The 24398-nt window shown below is 40.9% G+C and overlaps 1 protein-coding gene across 2 annotated transcripts; it reads left to right on the top strand.

Annotated features, from left to right (window-relative positions):
- The first annotated feature begins 7082 nt into the window (after nucleotides 1-7082).
- On the top strand, nucleotides 7083-11157 carry LOC130720158 (floral homeotic protein AGAMOUS-like). 2 transcript variants are annotated; one of them, XM_057570773.1, is made up of 3 exons: nucleotides 7083-7192; nucleotides 7631-7767; nucleotides 9886-11157. In XM_057570773.1, the coding sequence occupies exon 3, from the start codon at nucleotides 9889-9891 to the stop codon at nucleotides 11068-11070; it is 1182 nt and encodes a 393-aa protein (XP_057426756.1). In that variant the 5' UTR covers nucleotides 7083-7192; nucleotides 7631-7767; nucleotides 9886-9888; the 3' UTR covers nucleotides 11071-11157. The 2 variants fall into 2 exon arrangements, with proteins under 2 accessions (XP_057426756.1, XP_057426755.1); XM_057570772.1 differs by lacking the exons at nucleotides 7083-7192; nucleotides 7631-7767 and adding an exon at nucleotides 8665-8872 and having other exon boundaries at nucleotides 9886-11128.
- The last annotated feature ends 13241 nt before the right edge of the window (nucleotides 11158-24398 follow it).

Below are 24398 nucleotides of genomic sequence, written 5' to 3'. Positions count from 1 at the left end.
ACATTGTTGAGGGTGGTAGGGTTGGTAGAACGTGGGTTTCCCTTTCCATTGTTCTTGTGGCTTTGATTTATGGTTCATGTTTACAGAATTTCTATGACACTCGCCAACCCCATGCGTCAAATTTGTCTTCAACACTCCTTCTACATTGTGTTCCTCTACGGTTCTACGTCTTCTCATGAACTCCCTTTCCATCATCGCTTGATCTCTCTAATTTGGCCCCAATTTCTTTCAATTTTTTAACCAATTAGATCCACAAAACCCTAATTTCACAATCTTCCAAAGGAAAAAAAAATCACTGGTTGTTCAACCAGAAGCAGGAAAAGATGGCTTCGGTTCAACGTGGTTCCAGTTCGGGATCGGAAGGCAGAGATATATCCGGCTCTTGACGACAGGAAGAGGAAGAGGATTGTGTCGAACCGTGATTCCGCGAGGCGTTTGCGGATGAGGAAGCAGAAGCTGCTTGAGGAGGGTCTGACCGCTGAGATGAGTCGATTGCAGGGTTCAGACCATGGAACTTGCTAACCCCAAACCCTGGTTCCGACAAAGGTGACGATGTTGTTACACAGAGTTAGCTTTGATGTTTTTTTTGAAAGATTCCAGTAAACAGGTCTTTGAATCATGCTCCATGATCTTGTTGACACTATCAAATCTGAAATTGGGATTTTTTGGAATTAGTTGGCGTGAAATTGGGTCCTACACTGCTTTGTTACATTTCAGATCTGAAATTGGGATTGGGATTGGTTTGTTAATTATTTTTATTAATTAAATCAGGGTTAATTTTGTTAATTGTTTTTATTTTTGTTAAATAAAATAAAAACTTGTGATGTGTTATTTATTTTTAATTTTTTTTAAATCCACGTCAGCTCATTTGTCTTAGTCAGCAATCCAAATCATCACTCGCCGGAGCTCCGGGCTCCGGCGAGTACTTGCTCCAAACGATTTATAAATATGAGGATCTTTTACAATAAATTTTCCGGGGAGAGACTAAGGTCAGACGGCGAGACAAAGACATGGACTAATATGATGCTTAACCCTACATTTAATAGCATTCATGTTATTTGCCACGTCAGATTACATTTTAAAACAATTTTCTTTAATTAAAAAAGTGAAAAAAGGAGTCATGATGAAAACAGCACGGTGAAAAACATGGTTCTATTTTCTCCCCACGGTGTCTACGGTTTCCTTCATTGTCAAGCAATTTGGTGCACCACTGCTACGTCCACCAACAAATTAATTTCACTCCACCGACAACAGTTCTCTGTTTGTGGCAAATCGTGTTTGTGCACTACTCTTGCAGATACCGACGAACAAGTTTCGGATTGAACAATTTTATTTTGCACCACTGCTACATTCACGAACACATTTTGGATTGAACAATTTCAGATAACAGAACGCATGATCTGATTTCTCACTCGCTTCCTCCGATGGAGACGGATTTCGAACAAGTTCGCAAGATCGCAAACGGTGGAGAGAAACTTGTTTGTGGACATAGCAGTGGTGCACCAGATTGCTTCACAGTGGAGGAAACCGTAGACGGCGTGGGGAGAAACTGGAACCAAGTTTTTCACCGGGCTGTTTTCATTGTGGCCTCTTTTTTCACTTTTTTAATTAAAGAAAATTCTTTTAAAATGTAATATGAGGTAGCATGAATGCTATTGGATTTATGTGTAAAGGGGCTTTACACCGTTAGTGTATCCCTATTAACTCTTATAAATGTATAACTAGTGTTTTTTTCCCGTGCGTTGCACGATGAATATGTCTATTGTATTTGATATATCGATTAATTATGAATGTGATTATGCGTGTTTGTTTAAATTTTAGATAATTATGTCAAATCTTTTAAAATTCAGTTTCAAGATCTGTTTTGGAATTATAAAACACGTGTCAACAAAAGATAAGTTATCTAATTCATTTCTAATATATATTAATATATAGAGGAGGAGATGTCTGTTTCAGTACCTTACATAAATAAGAAAAATCTTTTAAATTTTAATGGATTATAATCTCAGCATTACATTTTTTTTATATTGTGGATCATGAGAAAGAATAAAATGAAAAACCACGAGATTCCTATAAATATGTAGTAAATTAGGCTTGAGACTTTTCCTAATTTAAAGAGATAATAAAAACGGTTTCAAGATTTGTTTTGGAAATAAATTTAGTAATGAGTAATCTAGGTAAATCTTAGATAATTAAAGCAAACCTTTTAAAATTCGGTTTCGAGATAAAATAACACAACATAAGAGAATCAATCAAATGGAATGACACGTGAATTTTATTTATTTATGAGAATGACACTTGAGATTTTTTTTAGAGTATTAATTAATTTAAGATAAAAATAAGAGAAAAAGATGATGCACCGACAGTGTAAAGTTTTTTTACAGCGTCAACCAATCAGATTTCAAGGATGAGCCACATCAATTAATGAAATTAAATAAAAAGAGAGATTTTCACACATCCTTGAAATCTGATTGGTTGACAGTGTAAAAAAAACTTTACACCGACGGTGCATAGAAATTAAACTCTAAAAATAAACAACCTAAATCCTAATTAATTTATACTCTAAAACTAACTCTAAAATAAAATAAAATATTTCCTGAAATTAACATTAAATAAATAATAAGATAAATTAAGATAAAATCAAGAAATAAACAACCTAAATCCTAATTGAATCTAAAATTTAAAAAAGGTAATAAATAAAGATAGATAAAAACTACAAAAATCTAGCAAATCACAATAAAAACTCATAAAATCCTGAGTTAATTAAAAATCTGAAATTCAATAAAAATACCATAAAAATTAATTAATTCTCTAAAAATAAATAATAAGATAAATTAAGATAAAATCAAGAAATAAACAACCTAAATCAAAATCAAATCTAAAATTTAAAAATGTATTTTTTTTTATGAGAATTAACCTGAGAATGACACTTGAAATTTTTTTATGAGAATTAATGTGAGAATGACACGTCACTAAGAATTAACGTGAGAATAACACGTCACTAAATCAGTCGGATGGAAGTTCTTCTTTTCTAATATATATTGATGATATTGATATTGATTGATTGATAAATGGCAAGTATTGCACGAGTACTTTAAATTTTTTGATATAAAAATTAAATTATATATTAAATTTAAATTAAATTTCATAAAATTAATCTAAAATCAATCCATAAGTATTTATGAATATAGGGAGTTAGGGACTATTCTTCCTCAGTCAATCCAGGCGCTCGTAGCTAATGTGACAGAACCAACTAGTACAAATTTTCTGGATACGTGGAGATGGGACCAAAAAGCATATGAGTGTTATTTGATTATAATTGGTTGAATTCTCATAATCATGTTCCTATAGGACACTCGATTTGGAATTAATTACGGAGATTAATGGCCCCTGAAAAGCATAAATTTTCTATTTGGTTGGCTTTACATGGATCTCTTCTGTCTAATGCACATTGTCATGCTTATAGCGTTGCATTAAGTCCAGCTTGCATGAGATGTTCTCATCTGATAGATGATGTCCTCCAAAGTCTTAGAGATTGTCTTCGTGCTAAGGAGGTGTGGCTCAGGTCAGGATGCTTTCTCTTCCCTTAGTTCTTTTCTCTCACTTTATGGGATTAGTTGGAAATTGTGTTGAAACAAAATGATACTGTTAATTACCTTCACTTTATTTGGTATATTTGGAGGTGGCGAAATGTGATGACCCTTGGTTCAAAGGCTTAGTCGTTGAAGTTTGTGTTAGAAGTGAAAGAGATGACATTGTGCTTTCTTCCTCTACTTTTGACGGCGAATTGGCAGTGAGGAACCAATTTCAGATTAGATAAAGCTGCATACTAGTTTCAAAAGGTGATTGTCCCTCATAAGTTGTGGTGGTCTTCTCTAATATCATCATGGTAGCTGGTTGTCATGTTTTTTCTAGTTTTGAAAGGGTGGGAAAAGTATTCTTGGTTGAATTACTACGAGTATTTAGGGGGTTATCGTTAGCTTGGAAGCTTGGTGTGCGTAAATTGATCTGTGAGACATATAGCCTTGATGTCTTTAATTGTCTGAATCGTGCAGGTTCGTTGAGCCTTCATTCATGTCTGCAGTATTTGGCAGAAGTTCGTTGTTTGATTCACCAAGATTGCGGCGGTGTTCCATCATATTACCAGAGAGATGAATATAGCTATTGATGAGTTAGCTAAGATGAGTTTGAGAGAAAAAAGAGTTTCTAAGGTAGTGCTCCTTTTTATCGTTTGCGATTTTGTTTCTTTTAAATTGCAATGTACTAAAAGAATATTAATTTATGGAAAATTTTAAGCATTAATTCATTCAATAACCATTTGAAATGAGAGTGATAAAGGTAGAATTAGTGATCTGTAACAACATTTTCCACAATATGCCGGTAGTTATGAAAGAACTTAGCGGGAAAACCATTCGGTCCAAGGGCTTTGAGTGGATGCATTGAAGACCTCACTCTTATCAAAATCCCTACTAAGCCATTCTTTATCATCTTGGTTCAATTTGTGCTGAATGGATTGACAAATGAGTCCTGGACAGTAAAATAGAACCAAAATAGTCATTCAATATTTCAGCAACCTATTCAGGCTTATTATACCATAGACCATCCTCACCTCTAAGCCTCTTAGTTCTGTTTATATTCTGCCTTTGACTGGCTTTTGAGTGAAAAAAGTAGTGTTCTTATCCCCATTTTTCAGCCAGACTACTCCACATTGTTTCCACAAGATGCAACTAATGAGAGTGTTCCTCTACCAATCTAGCCCCTCAGGAGAGTCACACCAAACTTGAGCTTTTTCTAACTCTTTTTCTAGAAATAATACTATGCAATTTGTCAACGCAGTCCCCTTTCTTTCCAATCCAAGCATGGAATACTTCCTCCTCACAGGGTCAAGACCAGGCCTCTTCAAATCAAATCTAAAGAGACTTTTTGTCTCTTATCTTTCAATCCAGCAAGCTTTTCTACTTGCCCCCAAATTTCATAAACCCGATTTTTTTAGAAAACATGTTCACAGTGAGATTTTGTGACGGTTTTTAAGTTGTTCATAATTAGTCATTCAATATCGCTTTTAAACGAGTTATCTATCTCCAATTTCCCTCTTCCCTATCTTGAAATCTTGTTTGTTTCTCCAATTTGATACAGCTTTGCGTATATGATGCATACATCGTGATTTGATTCACAGCCTCAGTAGCTAAGTGTTTGTTTAATTATCTATTTTTTCCTTACCGAATCCTCTAGTCAACAATATATTCTCAGTAGCTGCCATTTCAGAGGAGTTATTTGGCAAACTCAACTGATGAATCATAGGAGAAGAAGACTGTACTCCAGTTTCGTTCTGATCAACCACAACAAAATCATGTCAATGATGTTTCAGTGAGAAATTATAACAAGATCAGAACAATGTAGATGTCATGCTAATTAAATCGTTCTACAATTCATTCTAAAGCCATAATCAGTTATAGGGAGAAGCTTTTGTGAGTAGTTTATGGGTTGAAGAATTGATTCTGAGAAAAAAAATTTAAAAACATGCTAAGACTATATATTTTACCTGAGTCTTTTCAGCATTTATACCAGAAAATGGATTGGCATCATCATGGATCTCTAAATCTTTTCAGACCACTAACATTGTGAGACATCATTGCAGAATCATCCCACGCACCAACCGGGAAACCTGTGATGAAATCATTACTAATTCTTTCAGCAAAAGCTTCATTATCTGGACTTTTTTCTCTATTACCTCTGTTCAATTTCAGTTATTGATGACATTGGTCCTGAGGAGTATTTTGGTGGGTTCTTCAACCTCCTTGCACTAAATTTAGCTCATTGAGAGTTACTCACAGCTCCTAAAGTTCTCATGCCACTCACACCAGCATAGCCTGCCACTTGCCAATTAAATTTGCATAACCTCATTATAACAACCTGTAAACCTACTCATGATACATGCATATTTGTAAATTCCTCTACAATTGATTCTAATTTTAGGACTACATGAATTATTTTATATTATTATCTCTAACACGCCCCCTCATGCAAGAGCCCATTTGAGCTTGCCCATTTGGGCTTGAAGTGTGGAGAATGCACAGACCCACCTATCATGTACTTTAATTCAACATTTTTATTAGAAGAATTGGGGGCTGCAAGGATCGAACTCTAGACCGCTTGGTCATAAAGGCTCTAATACCACGTCAAACATGAAACAAGCAATTATCCCAAAAGCTTAAGTTGTTAGGTAAGGGCTACATGAATGATTTTATATCATTATCGCTAACACCCCCAAATAGCCCAAAGTACCTCTTCCAACACAATCAGAATTTTTTCTTTTTTGTGCAAAATTTATTGGTTGCATCTAGTTCTTGCAGTAATTGTAGTTTGAAGGAACACTTTTCTGATTTTGATTGTTCTTTTCTTTGTGTAGACACTTAATATGCAGAGAAAAAGGAGAAAACGGTTTAAATGTATAATTTGTGGTTTAAATCATTTTGATTGCAGGTTAGTTTTTTGTAAACTCTGCAGATTCTCCTTCTTCAGGTTAAGCTCATCCTTCTTGTCTATGGACTTCTTGAGTTCTGGTGTCTAATGTAAATGATTACAACTCCTTTTAGTTATTGTGTCATTTCTTATTTCTGCTTTGGCACAGTGTTACAACAGTTGCAAATCATTTCACTTCTCTTAAATTCTGAAGCTTTCATTTTTCTTCATGTCTCTAGGACCAGTGGAACTTGTTGCTGCAGAAAGTGTCATTGCTTTGTTCATTCAAGCTTCAAGGATTACAATATTCCTTTAAAAATTGTTTTAGCCTTGGGGTAAGAGTTGTCTCAGATTTTGTCATTGCTCTGGATCATTTGGAAAACCTCATACCCTGCCACTTTTTCCTGATTGAATGTTTGCATGTCTGGTGCTACATAAGTGAGAGATCTGCAAATCTCAAGGAGAGTTTTTTCACTGTATTGTTAACCTTTATCACATTTCTAATGCTAGTGATAGTGATATCTGTAAACTTTGTTAAATATATCTGTTACCTAATAAACATTCTTTTATGTTTTGGCTAAGTGTTGGATAGGTGAAGAAGTTGACTGGTTAGCTGTTTGGTTCATTTTGGCATCAAATGTTGACTGCGCATGACTCATTATGTATTAAGCGTACACTAAGATTTATATTCAAATCAAACTGCAAAAGTTATGTACTGCTCATCTACTAGGTATTTTCATTAATTCATTCTAGATTTGTCATTCTCTCAGGAAATGAAAGAGATAGCTATATGTTCACAATTGTATATAGCTGAAAGTTTGAGATATGATGAATTGTGCTAGCAATCCTTATATGGTTTCAGTAATTGGATGTAAGGGTCCTAGTGATTGTATTTGCTTCGCTTTTGCAGTTCTTTACAGCAAAACCGTATGCTTGTGAGCCCTCTAAACCTCCAAAATATCCTCCTAGCACGGAGATATCTAGATGCAAGTTGTTTAGCATTTGGATAGCTTGAACATGCTTATTTAGTTATCCTTCTCCATCTTTACTTTCTTCTCCTCCTCCTCATGATACTGGAGGGAGCATAAGATATTTCTTTTCAGCTTACAATTAAAATGCACTCATATCAGTTTTTAATTTAAGTATGTAAATTGTGTCATTACTCTAGATTAAGAGAAGCTGGTAAAGCTAGTGCTGATGGTGAAATCTCGTCCACGTGACCGAGCTGGAAAGGAATTCCTGTTCCAGAGGCCAATGCTGAACTCCAAGCAAATATATGTCTGATATGGCATCTAATTCACTCCAGTAAGTATTTCCTTTTGCTTATGAATAATGTGATGAACTGTTAAATTTATTAACTTTTGCTCCAAATAATATCTATTGGTTGCGTTGTTAGGCTAACATCTCGATCATATATATATGAAGTCTGTTAATTATTATTGTCTTGGTTTGAATGATAAGTAGATGGTACGTAGATGGGATTCTTAGCATTGAGTAGATCCTAAACATAACCAAAGTTTAGCTATGAATTGGCTAAAGATTGCTAAGAATTTTGCAACCATTAGCTAGGAATAGCTAGGAAAGTATAAATTTTAACAAGATTTTGCTACTTTAGTTCCTGGAATAGCTAGGAAGTATTCAAATTTGCTACAATGTACATGTAATTTCAAAATATTTGAAGGCTAATCAGCCTCTCATATCATGCTACGAAATGTTTGGCAGCTAAACGACAGCTCTTCAAAGCCAAACACCTTTTACTAGACTTTTGCTATCAACTTGGTAGGAAACATTTGGGCTTTGGCAGCTAATGTTTAGATTTCTTGTTGTGATACCTTTTCATATATATTCACTTGTAAATATTGCCAATGGCAATTAACCCATTCAAGTCGGTTTACCAGAATATTCTTCAAATCAAGATGTCATTTAGGAAATTAATCTGATTGAAAAATACCATTTATAATGGTAATAATTTTGATTGAAATAACGAAGGAAAATACCAAATGGAAACTATCAACAATTGCATAAATTATAAAATCTAATTGATATAGAATAGGAAATGTTTTGAATGTCATTATCCAACACTAAAAATTGGTTTATGCGGCAGGTGAAATTATGGTAACAAAAAAGTCAAGAAATTATAAAATCCAAAAATTAAATAAAAAATAAAACAAAACGGGAAAGAAGAGCACCGGCTGATCTTTGCTTTTTTTCATTGAATCTATTCAAATATTGTAAAAAGAGGAAAAAACTTGAAAGATCAATCAATTGCAATAAAATCAGAAAATAAAATCACAAATGAAGGGTAATTAAAGATTTGAAAATGGGATTATAAATAGAACACGCTCATTGAGGAGACGACACTCAAGAAAAAGCAGCACAAGGAGTAGAAAGGAGCCGACTTTTGGATCAAGTAATCATTTTTCCTTTCTCTTCTTGTATATGTATATGTATGTATGTATTGTTTGAACATCATGCAACTAAATCATTTACTAGTTCAACTAAATCCTTTTGCACCGTTTAGCCCAGAGTGTAGTTTCACTTGTTAAATGTTTTCAATTTTTTTTTTTTCCAGATTGTTATGCCACTATGTAAGTTTCTCTGAAATAGAAACCTGCCTGTATCAAATGAGGGCCGTAAAAAATCTGATATGAAATTTTTGCTTTTGTATGCAGCCAATCATGATTTGGATTTATGTGAGGTTTTTCTTTTTCTTTTTTGTTGTTGTTAGAGTTTGCTATGCTATATAATCAGTATATGTGGTGTTATGTTGGATTATTTTGTTGGATCATTATCATTGTAAATGCTTCTGCATTTAGCTCTGAAAAAAAAGTGGTGCCATGTTGTAAATTGTAATGTTTTCTAGTGTTTGATTGCCTTAATTTATAAGTGTCCTTTATCTTGGCTTAAGGCTTTGATCCGATATACATAGCTCTGAAAAAAAAACATCTAAAACCTGTATCCTTGTTAATTTTCAGACATAAAAAAATACTAATAGTAGGTAAATCTAATTAATTTCCATCAAATCAAAAAATTATTATTTTTTAACTAAAATTAAGAAGGATTGTAACCGTTTGTAGTCCTATGTCACATAATTTAATTGGTCGTATGTGTAAGCTCTTAATTTATACGAATAGTGTATGAAAATTAAACTCATAGAAAAAATAGTAGGATTTTCTTTCAAGGTCCTGAGAAAAGTAAATAATATTATATTACCCATTAATTCTTTATATTTGATAATTTGTGCGTGTTGCTAATTATGCATATACATATTATTAGTTATAAAAAATCTTGCATATAGCTAATTAAATTTGTTATTTTATTTTGAACTAAAATATTATTTGTCAATGCTATTATTATTATTATTATTACTCTTTTTTTTGTTAAAGATGCTTTCTCTAAATGATAGCTTATCCTTGTTACTAGAAAATGGGCCGCGGAAGAATACCTATGGAACCAATTCAGAACGAGAAAACTCGCAGGACAACATTCCTGAAGAGAAGAGATGGTTTGATGAAGAAAGTGAAGGAGCTTTCCATTCTTTGTGATGTTAATGCTTGTTTAATCATGTATGCTGAAGGACTTGATGAACCACAAACATGGCCTAAAAAAGACACAGAGGTACAATGTATCATTCAAAAATACTGCAATACAGCTAATGATAGGCGTCCTAAGATCTATGATGTGCATGAGTACTATAAAGATAAGGTGAAAAAAATTGAAGCTGAGATTTCCAAAGTGCACAAGGAGGAGCTTAAGATCTTGTACCCAACTTGGGATGACAGTTTCAATAATCTTGGAGAGGAGCAATTGAGGAGTTTTATTAGCAAGCTGGATGCTAAGCTTGATGCTTGTAATCAAAAGATAAATATCTTGAAAGGAGATCACGATCATAGGGGAAAAGAAAAAGCAAGAGAGATTGTCACAGTTTCCCGAACCGGCTATGAGACACAGGTTACTCCTCCGCCCTACTTGGCCTCAAATCCTATGAATCAACTCAATGGTCTCATGATGCAAAACATGTCTCAAGCTCAAGTTTTCCAACCTCCTCCCCCTATGAATATGTTGAAGGCAAACAATGATAGAAACCTATTTCATAACTTTGGCCAGAGTTCTCAACCACCTTCATTGCATCATTTTGGTCAAAATCGAAGGGTGGATTGGGCTGATCAAGTGCGTGCTCTTTCTTATGATCCCACAACTGGTACGAACTATGATAAAAACAAGTTAGCAGTTTTCCCATTTCACCATGGCCAGAGTTCTCAATCACCACCTTCCTTGCTTAATTTTGGTCAAAATGGAAGGGTGGATTGGGCTAATCAAGTTGGTGCTCTTGCTAATTATGATCCCACAACTGGTATGCTTATAAATGGAGTTCGAGCTGAAAATAATCAAAACATCTCACAATGCTATTGCAATGGAAATATGCAGAGGATGCAGCCATGTAGTATTGGTAATTTGCATACTCAATATCCTGCTCAAATAAAGTCGAAGGAAGAAGAAGCTTTTTTATCATATGTACCACCTGGGTTCCAACCTAATGGATTTTATGGTACAGATGTTGTTCAAGCTCATATGTTCAGCCACATGCATGGATTTGGAAGGAAGTAGTCAATACTTCTACTTTAAGCATATATCTATCTAGCATTGTTGGAATTTTTATTATTATTTATTTATTTTTAAGTAAATTATTTATTTATTAAATATTGGTTAGACATTATTTGATAATAATTCATTACTTTAATGTTTGACATTGTTTTCAATGAATTGGTTTTATATGACTTCATATTTTCTGTTCCACATAATGGATTGTTGGACATTGATTTTGTTCTGAACTTTAAGTTGCCTTCTTAAACATATATAAGCATGCAGCAAAAGCCATGAGCACACGAGGAGAGTAAATAAATGGAGAGAAAGACAAGTTCTATGTGTGTTGAGAAACAAAAATGATGTATGGCACGAGACGAAATTCGCCTGTTTCGTATGAAAAATTGTTTTAACCATATATCAGTGTTTGTTGAGAAAATATAGTGATATTATTTTCTTTCACTTCTTAATTTTTGTATACGTATGTAGTGTTCCCATGAGAAATCCAAGAGAGTTGTTTAGGTTCTTACGTCTTATATTTACTTATAAGTTATAACTTGAACTTGAAGTACTCTACATTGGACAGGGCTACTGGATCTTTTCATGAGAGTATCAAGTTAGAGCAAGGAGAGGATTTGGAATAGTTTGTAAAGTATTTCTCTTAAGATCGTTATCTCACCATTTTACATATCAAAGTCACTCTTAATTTGCTATTGCATGGAGTTCTAGCAAAGGGCAGAGAGATTGCAATCAAAAGGTTATATTACAACAAAATCATAGAGATGCAGATTTCTACAATGAAGTCAATATAGCTTGTGTATGATTGATTGAATATCACGTCTAGGCTTCTGGTACCAAGTTTGTAGCATAACAGTGTACATTGATTACAAGTGTTCTGAACAATGGGACATTTAACTTTATGAACTTTTGTAGGAAAAGTGGAAAACCATATACTCATGTTCCTGGCACAGAAGATTATCTGTACTAATCTTTGAACTAGCAACAATTATGAGCTCGTTCAATTGTTACCCACTAAATTTCTCTTCATGAAAGGCTCACAGCTTATAACTTGGGAATTGGAATCTAAACTTTGTAGTTTAGATTTAGGCTTCCATGTGCAAGAGCAAGTTCTGATAATTTTGAGAACACTCATTTTATTGTTTCATGCATTTCTTTAACTTGGTGCAACCAAAAACTTTCTTCATATCAGAGAAGGCAGACTTTAATTGGTTTCATCATCCAAGAAGAGAAGTTTTATGTTTGATAAGTAATTTTAAGAAGAGAAGTTTTAAATTTAGGTAAATTATGTGGTACTCTCAATTTTTTTTGGGTATAGTACCCCATTAAGTATATTTATAGATTATTATCATGTTATTCAAAGTAAATACTATATTTTTAGATTTTACTTTACTTGTCAATTAACTTTATCTCATGAAATTCATTTTTTGATGAAAAATGTACGAGTGGTGGAAACGAATGATGTTGATAAAGATGCGCGTAAAATGACCATGGTTGATGGATGCACAGAGCTCAGAAAACACAGCTTTCAAATCTCACGTCCCTAAGAATGGAACGCTGCATTACTACGATAGAACACAATCAAAATTTTAACTCGTACATGAGTTTTTATTGTTGAACCGACTTATTTTGGGTACCACACCTTAGTCTGACTTAAGGTACCACAGCAAACACCTTAAATTTATTTCTTCTCTTCTTTTCTGAAATCAGAAGAAATTTATTGAAAATCATAAAAAGCATGAGGACATCCACCTCACGGATAGGTGAAGAAAGCCAAGGAATTTGAAGGTGTTCTGGGAATGAACATTGAAGGAAGGGATAGTACCTAGAGAGTGGAAGAATGTGCTAGAGAGAGAAAGAGAATGAGAGAGAGAGAGTGCTGAATTTCATGTGCTATTTTATAAAATGAGCCAAAAGTCCTTTACAATTGGTATCTACCTCCTATTTATAGAGCTTGGGCACTACCTATTGGGCCAATTGGGCCTCTTAAGTTGAGGCCCAACTTAAGGCCAGGCTCTCGCCCTCGGGTGGGCCGAACCCTGGGCGTCGCCCCTCTAGGGGCTCGCCCAGTCCACTAGTCCACAAGACACCGAGCTCGAAGTATGAGAGCTAAGTGTGTCTTTTAAATGCTTTTACATGCATCCTATGGTGTGCTGGAATCTAAGCTGCCAACATGGCTTGAGGGAAAAAAGAAGAAAACTATGTCGCCGACATGGCGTAAGTAAAAGGAAACAAGCATCTTTAGTCGCCCAGTCCACTGGTCTTGGCGAGCAACCCAAACCGGCAAGTCCACCAGTCCACAGGCGGCGGGAACGATCGCTTTGTACTGACGATTAGTTGGAGTAGGCGAGCGTCCTTCGTCGGCGAGCTAGGTGACAGGTCTTAGTTATGTACTGATCATCCAAGTGTTGGCTGGCGATGCCCTTGGCGGGCGGCTAAACTTCATTGGCGACACCATTTGTTAGGCGATGGCATTTAGTCTTCATGGTGGCGAGGCCTTTCGCGCTTTCCCTTGTTTCAAAAACCTTTCAAATCTCTAACTGCTCCATGTGATACGTCAGTTACGTCAGTTTCCCCCTTTCTCCGCAACCGTCACCTCACTCCTCATAACTGTCCAATCATGCGCAGTAACTCCTCATCACACGCGTCCCACTTCCCAAAAGCCATAATGACTTCCAACCTTCCACACGCGTCCGACACGCGTCACCCTTCCAACTTCCCCCCTTTGCCTATAAAAACCCTTCTTCCCTACAATCATCCCTTTCCGAGACCTCTCTTTACTTCTCTTATCGCTTACCAAGCTCCCTCTTCCAACTTCCGCTCTGGTGCCGTCGCCTTTCACCCCTTCCGCTACCCACTCTTCACATCCTTACCCGGTGAGTCCTCGTTCCCTTATCTCTGTATCTTATCTCTACTCGTCTTGTTCTTTTCCTCATTTAATTATCAAAGATGGCTTCAAACCCTAACTCCCCTAGTCACACCTCTTCTTCTGAGAGTGACCCTGACTCTACCGCCGCCGGCGGCCTCCGTTTAGAGGTCCCGGAGATTCCCCCTTACCGATTGAGAACTTTCGCGACCTTGCCCCTTCCAGTCCAGAGAGCACCCTCCCATGAAGCTATAGACCAACCCTCCGTTTTCCAGGATAGGGAGCTTATCGTGGAATTCGTGAGTAACCTTGGCGGTTTGTCTGTCGATGATGAAATAAACGCCAAACTCAGGATTTGGCCCTGCAGCGCTGAGGACCGCCCCTGGCTTCATAGGATCGACGGCGATGTGAAGAGATCCCATTTTTTCTTTGCATATGAGTATATGTTTGGCGAGCTTGGAGTCAGGCTTCCTTTTTCGCCCTTCGTTCAAGCCGTTCTCCGTGATATCAACGTGGCTTCTTGTCAACTCCACCCCAACGCCTGGGCCTTCATCCGGTGCTTTGAAATCTTGTGCGCCGCTGTTGGCACCGCCCCATCTCCCACCAGCTTCTTCTACCTTTACGATGTTGACTCCAAGTCCATCAAAAATAAAGGATGGATCTCTTTAAAGGCCCGAGCCGGTCGTAAGTGCTTGAACCCTCACAAGAGTAACGCAAAGTCCTCCTTCGCCCGGAGATACTTCCGCGTGGCGGTCCACCCCGCCTATCCTGAGGCCTTTACCCTTAGGGACGGGACTGCCCTTTTTCCCTTTTACTGGACGGAGAAGCCCAATGGGATTACCGATCCTTCAGAAGAATCTTTGTCTGTTAACGACAAAGCCTTTTTGAATCTCCTCGCCCCGCTTCCTATTCTCGACTGCGCAACAGTCCTTGAGGGCGCTCGCCTCTCAAGGACACCAAAATACTTAGGTCACTTATAGTTTGTTTTTATCATCGCCATTTCCCTTTCGTTTTTTCATCATCATTTTCTTTCTTACCCCTTATGTTGCTACTGACCTTTTTTTTTTTCATTTATTGTTGCAGAAGATATGAACTTCATCAACGCCGAGCTCCTGAAAGCCCGCGAGAGGAAAATGACCCGTTTATCTCCAAAGTTCAACACTGAGGGCGATGGGAAAAAACGGGGCGGTGCTGAGAACCAAACCGAGGGCGCCCAAGCCCCCAAGAGGAGGAAATTAGTTAAAGTCTCCTCTGTCGCCCCGGGATCTGCAGTCGCCGGCTCCTCCAACCCCGGCGCTCAACCCACCACTGCCGCTGTGCCCAAAGGCAAGAATGTTGCCAAAGCCTCCGCCAATGCTTCCACCGCCACGACCACCGAGTCTGCCACTGTCACAGCTCCCAATTCCGCTACCGGTGATACAGCCACCGTTGCCGCCGCCAAGTCCACTACTGCAGGCGCCACAACCGCAACTGTTGACCAGTCATCAACTGCTGGCACAACCACCAACACTTCTCAACCCTCAGCTGTTGAGAAGCTTGCCGCTATCAACGCCACAACCGCTGCCGCGTCTTCCAATGCTCCCGCCGGGGAGAAAGAAAGAGAAAAAGAAAAAGAAACCCCCAAGTCTCCCCCTCACCAAGTCGCACCTCCTAGCCCGCCTCCAATGAATGATGGGCGTTCCATGTCTCCCCCGCCTCATCAAGAGGAAAGACCCTCTCCTGATGCCGCCACTACCTTTGAAGCAGCCCGGATCGAGCAAGCTCCTGGCAACGAGGGCGGCTCTTCTAGCTACTACAATATGCTTCCCAACGCCATTGAACCTTCAGAGTTCTTACTTACCGGCCTCAACCGTGACGCCATAGAAAAAGAAGTTTTGAGCCGGGGTATTAATGAGACCAAGGAGGAGACCCTTGCTTGTTTTCTACGCGCTGGGTGCATCTTCGCCCACGCGTTTGACAATTTCAACGCCGCCGCTGCTGAAACTGAACGGTTGAGGGCTGAGAATGCCAAGCACCAAGAGGACGCCGCCGCTTGGAAGAAGCGCTTCGATAAACTGTTGGACCAAGCGGGCAAAGAAAAAGTCCAGGCCGACAAGTTGATTGGTACGGCGGGGATTAAAATCGGCGAACTGGAGGATCATCTGAAGCTGATGAGGGAAGAAGCGGATGGCCTCGATGCAAGTCTCCAAGCTTGCAAAAAGGAAAAAGACCAAGCTGAGAAGGACTTGGCCGCCAGAGGCGAGGCGCTGGCTGCTAAGGAGTCAGAGCTCGAAGTGTTGTGCGCTGAACTGGAGTCAGCGAAAAAGGCGTTGGCGGAGCAGGAGCAAAAGTCTCCTGAGTCTTTGGCTTCGGCGAAGGCGGATCTGGAGGCGGTGATGCGAGCTACTTCTGAAGAGATCAAGAAGGCAGACGAGGCTCATGGGGAGGCCCTCGCCGCGAAAGATGCCGAAATTACTTCCCATCTTGCGAAGATCAAAGAGCTAGAGGGCGAGCTGGCGGTGGAGAGAGCCAAAGCCGTTGAGACGAGGGAGCAAGCCGCTGACATTGCCTATGACAATCGTGAGCGTGGCTTTTACCTCGCCAAGGACCAGGCTCAACACTTGTTCCCTGACTTTGACTTTAGCGCCATGGGAATAATGAAGAAATCACTGCTGAAGGACTGGTTGGTCCTGATGATCCTCCTTTGATTGACCAACACCTCTGGACCGCAACTGAAGAAGAAGAAGAAGAAGAAGAAACAGGAGAAGAAGAAAGAAATAATGAATAGTGTAATTTTAATTTTTACCTAGCCTTTACCGCCCTTTGTAATGCACTTTCCTGTTATTTTCATATATATAAGTAACCTTTTCGCCATTGCTTTCACATCGCCTTTGTATACTTTGTAAATCTCATTGAATGATTGTTAGGTTTAGGCGATTGTTGAATGATTTCTCTCGCCGTGAATCCTTTTGGTCGCCCCTTCGCAAATCGCCGCATTCTTATTGTTAAAAAATTTAAGAATGAATTTCATAGTTAAACGCCCCGACGCACCGGAGTAATAAAATACTCAACATCCTGAGCGACCAAGCACTCGCCTTCCACCTTATTCATTCGCCGACCTTATATCTTGCGGTATTTTTCACGCGTCATGTGATTGAATTACGCCTAACGATTTCGTGCATTAATTTTAACTAGGGCTTGTTGCTTGGCATTTCTCCGTCAAGACTTTAAACATTTTCCACAAAGGGATAAATGGCCTCCATTCTTGAGAGCTTCGCCCGGGGCTTTGCCCGCTCGGGGCTTACAATGCTTGGGTCCCAATGGCCATTTGGGGGTCCCAAGACTTTTGCCTAGTTAATGGTGCTCGTCGTATTCTGGCGAGACTTACCCAGCACATCGTTTACGGGACCGGCGATCACATCAGACTTTCCGGGGGGAGATTCCCAGGCGTCAAAGGCCATTTGTGGAATCGCCGCCACCTTCAGGGTTCCAGCAAGCCCCTTTGGGGATCAAGCTTGTCCTACCTAGTGATCGCCGTAATTCTTTATATCGATCGGCAATTCCGATCGTCAGGGAATCCCTGGAATCTTTGGACATGAATTTCATGAATTTTCGTTTTATTGATGGAGCGCCTCGTTAAAAAACTCCTTTCGGAGAAAAAGAGCACGCTTTTGTCATGGCGATACATTGGAGAGTTTGGAGATATTTTTAGAAAAATTGAAGACATCTAACTTTGGAGAATTCATTTTGTTCATCAGAAGTTCCTCCTTGGAGCTCCTCGCCTTTCCAGCTTTCTCGCCCACGATCAACTGTAATAATAGCGCAGGCTCAAACCGTTGAATGACCTAGGTAGTCGCCTTCCATCAAGCTCTTCTAAGTGATAGGCCCCTGTACCAAAAACTTTGACAATGCGGTAGGGACCTTCCCAGTTCGGAGTCAGCTTGTTTCCTGAGGTTCCTGATCGCCACTTGAGGACCAGATCGCCAACTTTCATATCCCGGGGGCGAACCCTGCTATTGTACTTGGCGGCCACGCGCTGCTTCATCGCTGTCTCTCGAATGTGCGCCTCGTCACGCGTTTCAGACAAAAGATCCAGCTCCATCGCCATATTGGCTTGATTCTCCCTTTTAAAATCCGGCTGAGTCCGCCATGTGAAATTGTCAATTTCCACCGGCAACATAGCATCTACCCCATAGGTTATTCTAAAGGGAGTTTCTCTTGTAGTAGATTGCTCAGTGGTGTTGTACGACCAGAGTACCACAGGGAGTTCATCCAGCCAGGCTCCCTTAGCTTCCTCAAGTTGTCGCCTTAATCCGCGCAGAATCACCCTGTTTGCAGATTCCACTTGACCGTTCGTTTGCGGATGCTCCACAGAGGCGAACCTCATCTGTATGCCCATTTCCTTGCAAAATTCCCTTGTTTGGTTGCTTGAAAACTGGGTCCCGTTGTCGGATACGATCGCCCTTGGGATCCCGAACCTGCAAACAATACGCCTCCAGTAAAAGTTGACTATTTTTGCAGAGGTTATTTTGGCCAGGGGCTCAGCTTCAATCCATTTAGTAAAGTAGTCCACCGCTACTAATATAAACTTCATCTGCGACCTGGCGGTCGGAAATGGTCCTACCAAATCCACACCCCACATGGCGAAAGGCCATGGGGCGCTCATCGTTACCAGCTCCTTTGGCGGTGCCTTGGACAAATCCGCAAACACTTGACATTTTTTACACCGCTTCACAAAGTCCATACAATCCTTCCTGAGGGTGGGCCAGTAGAAGCCCGCCCTTAACACATTGCAGGCCAAAGACCTCCCCCCGATGTGGCTTGCACATACTCCTTCATGCACCTCAGACATTATCGCCTCATATTTCTCTGGCGGTACACATTTTAACAGCGGCGTCGAAAAACCACGGCGATACAAATGTCCGTCAATGAGAGTATAGTGGCTCGCCTCTCGCCGTTGCTCCTTCGTGCATTGCTCCACTTCCGCCGGGTCCCCCGCCAAGATAGATAATATGGGTCCCATCCACGTCGCCCCTCTGTTCACACATGCCATGAGCTCGCCTTCGATGCTGGGGCACGCTAGCGTTTCCTGAATCACACTTTTGTTGTTGCCGGGCTTCCGTGTGCTCGCCAATTTGGCCAACGCGTCCGCCCGCTGATTTTTTGCTCGAGGAACATACTCTACCACAACTTCTTGAAAAAGTGTCATCAAATATCGCACTCGCTCAAGGTATTTGATCAGATTGGGGTCCTTGACCTGGAAAGTTCCCTTCACTTGACTCTCTACCAACTGCGAGTCCGTTCTTATCAACAACCTTCCGATCTTTACTTCACACGCCAACTTCAATCCGGCGATGAGAGCTTCATATTCTCCCTGGTTGTTTGTTGCCTTGAACTCGAATTTCAGCGATTGCTCCAATACTAGATCTCCTGGTCCTTCCAACGTTACTCCCGCGCCACTGCCACTGCTATTGGAGGATCCATCTACAAAGAGAGTCCACTGGGTGTCCACTCTTTCAACCAGGTCTGGGGTCAACTCCACCACAAAATCAGCCAGTGACTGTGCGCCAACTGTGCCTCGCTTATCATATTGCAACCCATATTCAGATAATTCAACCGACCAGGCGACCAATCTACCTGAAAAATCCGGCTTTTGTAACACTTGTCTCAGGGGCAAATCCGTCCGCACCTTCACTGGAAAGCTCTGAAAATAAGGTCTCAACCGTCGGGCGGTGACAAGGACCGCCAGTGCCGCCTTCTCAATTTTCTGGTATCTGATCTCTGCGCCCTGGAGTGTGTGGCTAACAAAATAAACAATTCGCTGCTCGCCATCTATTTCCTGCAGTATCACAGAACTCAGAGCACTATCACTCACAGCAAAATACAAGTGCAGCGGGTGTCCCTGCATTGGTTTTGACAAGATTGGCGGTGATGACAGGAGTTCCTTGAGGCGAACAAAAGCTTCTTCACACTCCGCCGTCCACTCAATTGCAACATTTTTTCGAAGACACTTGAAAAAAGGGAAGGATCTATCACCAGACTTAGGAAGAAATCGAGATAAAGCTGCTATTCGCCCTGTTAAACGTTGGACCTCTTTCACATTAGAGGGGCTTTTCATCTGCTGAATCGCCTTGCATTTGTCTGGGTTTATCTCTATTCCTCTGGACGTGATCATGAAGCCTAAAAACTTGCCGCCCTGAACACCAAAAGAGCATTTCTCCGGGTTGAGGCGCATATTGTGCTTCCTTATCTCGCCAAATGCTTCTTCCAGATCTTGATGATGGTCCAAGCCACGCGCTGATTTAACGATCATATCATCAACATAAACTTCCATGTTTCTCCCAACCTGCCCAGCAAAAACCCTATCCATCAATCTTTGGTAGGTCGCCCCAGCATTCTTTAATCCAAACGGCATGGTGCGATAGCAATAGTTGACTCTGGCGGTCATGAAAGTCGTTTTGTCCTCGTCTGCCGGGTGCATGCGGATTTGATGATAACCAGAGTAAGCATCCATCAAGCTAAGCAGTTCGTTGCCCGAGGCACCATCAACGAGACCATCAACGAGACCATCACGACGTTCGCCAACCACGTCGGATATTTCACCTCCCTGATGAATTCTGCCGCCAGCAACTTGTCTACTTCCTGTTGAACCGCTTTTCCCTTGTCTCCGCCCAAGCGCCGCCTGAGTTGTGAAACTGGCTTGACACTTGGATTCAATGCTAATCGATGGCAGATGAAGTTTGGATCAATTCCGGGCATATCCTTGCAGCTCCAAGCAAACAAATCTAAGTTCTCGCCTAGCAACTTTGTCACGCGCGTCTCCTGCTCGTCCGTCAACCTGGTCCCAATCTTCAAAGTGCGATCGCCAAACTTTAGCACCTTTGTTTCCTCAATTGGCGTGGACCTGTTCACTCGCCCCTCGCCACGTGGGTCAAGATTTTCATCCGAAGTTTCAATTTCATAACATCTGTGTCCAACCAACGCACTCTTCTTGCCATACAGGTTGAGGCAATTATTATAACATTCCCTCGCCATCTTCTGGTCAACCTTCAGCTTACCAACCTTGTCATTGCTTAGTGATACTTGACCGCCAAGTGGGCTGTTGAAATTGCAGCACAGAGGCGATTCAATGTATTTCGCCCAATGATGACATTATAAGACGCCACCACCTGGAGGACCAGATACCTTACCTTCAACACCCTTGCACACTCATCTTCCCCAAATATTGTGTCCAGATCAATGAATCCTCGCACCATTACTTGCTCTCCTGCAAAACCCACCAAGGTTCCCGCATATGGAGTCAGATCATTGTCAGTCAGTCCCAACTTGTCAAATGCGTCGCCATAGATAATATCAGCTGAACTTCCCTGATCCAGGAGTACCCTTCTAACGTTGAAACTATTCAACCTTAATTGCACTACTATTGGGTCATCCTAGTGAGGTTTTATCCCCTCAAAGTCTGCCATCGAGATTGTTATGTCAGGGTGCACGAATCCGAAAGCAACTTCATGAACTGAATTAACTGCACGAATATGACGTTTCCGCGCCGCGTGGGTGTCGCCTCCACCGCCAAATCCTCCGGCGATGGTGTTTATGGTCCCTACGGGCGGTCCTGAGTGTTGGGCGAACGTGTCATCAGCCCCTTATGTGGCGATAGCCGCTGATTCTTGCTTTTTCTCGTCCTTATTGTCTGTTCGCTCCTCCTCTCGCTTATCCGTTTTGTTGCGATCGCCATTGTAGCGCCACTCCTTTTGGCGATTTCCTCGATATTGTCCAGCACCGGAACGATTGTCCTGACGTCCATCGCCTTGACTCTCGTCTCCTCGCCCATCGCGCCTGAAGTGTCCCGTCCGAATCAACTTATCAATCTCCCGCTGCAAAGTCCAGCAGTCGTCCGTGTCATGCCCGATGGACCGATGGTATTCACACCACTTCTTGGGATTGGCGTCCCGTGGTTGATACTTTGGGGCCTCTGGCTCATCCACTAGATGTGCGTCCCTCGCCTCGCGGAGCATATCCGTTAAATTTGTGTTCATCACCATGTCAGCCTCCTCCCGCTGGCGATGAGACTTAGATTGCCAAGGCCGGCGTTGTTCATAATCATCGCGTCGTGGATACAACTGTTCCTTGGTCGGTTTCAATACCGCCTTTCCTTTATCTTCTCTTTGCCGCTTGCCATCCCCCTTATCTTCGCCATACTTATCTTTTTTCGCACGCTTGGGTGACGTGTCGCCTTTTTCCAGTTTCGCGCGCTTTCTTTTGAAAGCATCGTCCTCCTCGTCAAGAATATAAGTGCTAGCGCGAGCACGCATCTCTTCCATCGAACGTGCAGGCTTGCGTGTCAACTTGCTGTTCAACCTTCCCAGTAACAAACCATTCTTGAATGCTAGAGCACAGGCTCGAGGCTCCTCATCCTCTACCTTGACCGATGCAGCGCTGTACCTTGCCATGTACTCCTTCAGTGACTCTCCTTCTTGTTGGCGAATGTTGTATAGATCATTGATCGTCACCGACTGATTCTTATTCGCCGAGAATTGCACTAGAAACTTGGATGAGAAGTCTCTGAAATTCGAAATCGATCCGCGCGGCAAAGTTGTGAACCATGCCATCGCCGTCGATTTGAAAGTCGATGGAAACATACTGCATTTCACCGCATCTGATGCCGCGATTATCACCATCTTCGTGTTGAAATACAGAAGATGATCCTTCGGATCAGAATCCCCGCTGTAAGAATCCAGAACCAACATTTTCATATTATCTGGAATCGCCACATTCTCAACGTCCTCCGAGAACGGACGGAACTCAGCTACGGAATCCGCTTCTCTGCCTCCATCATCTTGTTGCTCGCGGTGGTAGAAATCCAACTGAGCTTGTAAATGCTCATTCCGCTGCTGGATGTCGCCAATGCTGCGCATCATATGGCGCCATTCCTCCTGCGTCACTGCCGGTTGTCGCTCCGGAGTAGGTGAATTCTCCGGTGAGCGCTCCGGAGATCCGATCTGCGAAGGCGATGGAGGAGGTGGTGGTGATGGAGGAGGAGAAGGCGGCAAAGAAGTGCGTGTAGCCTGTACTCCCGCTGTTCGCATCGGAGAATCCAAGACAACTCGCTGAGGCCGCCGAGGCGGCGAGGTTCGCCGTCGCACCGGCGAATGATGCTGCTTCCTGCGTCGAGTCTCCATCTAAACCAGGAATGACACAAACTCGATCGGAAAACAAGCACCGATCACAGAATCAAACCAAGAAAAACTTTAGAATCGCCGAATCGTAACTAGAGATCGTCTCTTGCACAATCAGTCCACGTGAATGGGAATAGAAAGTTTATCGATCCCCACAGACGGCCTCAAATGTTCTGGGAATGAACATTGAAGGAAGGGATAGTACCTAGAGAGTGGAATAATGTGCTAGAGAGAGAAAGAGAATGAGAGAGAGAGTGCTGAATTTCATGTGCTATTTTATAAAATGAGGCAAAAGTCCTTTACAATTGGTATCTACCTCCTATTTATAGAGCTTGGGCACTACCTATTGGGCCAATTGGGCCTCTTAAGTTGAGGCCCAACTTAAGGCCAGGCTCTCGCCCTCGGGTGGGCCGAACCCTGGGCGTCGCCCCTCTAGGGGCTCGCCCAGTCCAGAAGGCCATTGCGCAGTGGCAAATACAAGAGCCAAAATAAGTTCCAAAAACTACCCCCACTACAATAAATTGCACTGCACAATCACACATTCCCTACTAACAGAAAGAAAGAGCAGGTCAAAACAGAACTAGTCTGAGGCTTCGAATCAATGACAGATTCTTCAACAGACATGGTTTTTTAGGAGTCAACCTCTAATACCATAATGAAAAAAAAAGAACCGTAAGAGAAAAAAGAACAATACATGTTGTGCAAAGAAATTTTGGCTGTGTATCTTATTCATTAAATAAGAAAATAATGTACATAAATATGATTACATGATAACGGTAATAATTACATATATGGAAATGATATTAAGAGATTTCAGGGTGGTTATTATTATTTGATTCCATGTCAATGCTATGCAATTATTGAGATTTGCTTCCAAGGGTTTGACTAATTTTGCTTGATTGTATACCTTAATTTAGGAATATTCTTATCCTTAACATGACATGCATATATAATAATTGATCAATTTTGGAAAAGAGGCAGCCAGGCTCTGTAAACATAAAGATGAAAATATTTCTTTTTTTAAATATAATTTTGTGAACTAAACTACCGATTTTCACCAATATTAGACTATTTTTTGCAGTTCAATTTTAGGGTTATTATAAACTCGTGAGGCGGCGACTGATTCGTTCCCTGTAAAAATGGTTGAATGGTCGGTCTAATCTGATTTTAATAACCATGCTCACTCAAGACTGTCAAAGGACAGAATAATAACCTAAAATTAAATGATATATTTAACTTTAAATATAACAGTATGAGGATTCAGAGTTGGATACAAGCAGGAGTAACACCAAACAAGACATTTACAGGACTCT

Source organism: Lotus japonicus, chromosome 5, assembly GCF_012489685.1.
Source record: "Lotus japonicus ecotype B-129 chromosome 5, LjGifu_v1.2".
Lineage (NCBI taxonomy): Eukaryota > Viridiplantae > Streptophyta > Magnoliopsida > Fabales > Fabaceae > Lotus > Lotus japonicus.
Note: the sequence above shows the minus strand (reverse complement) of the source record. Positions and strands in the feature narration are given on the sequence as shown.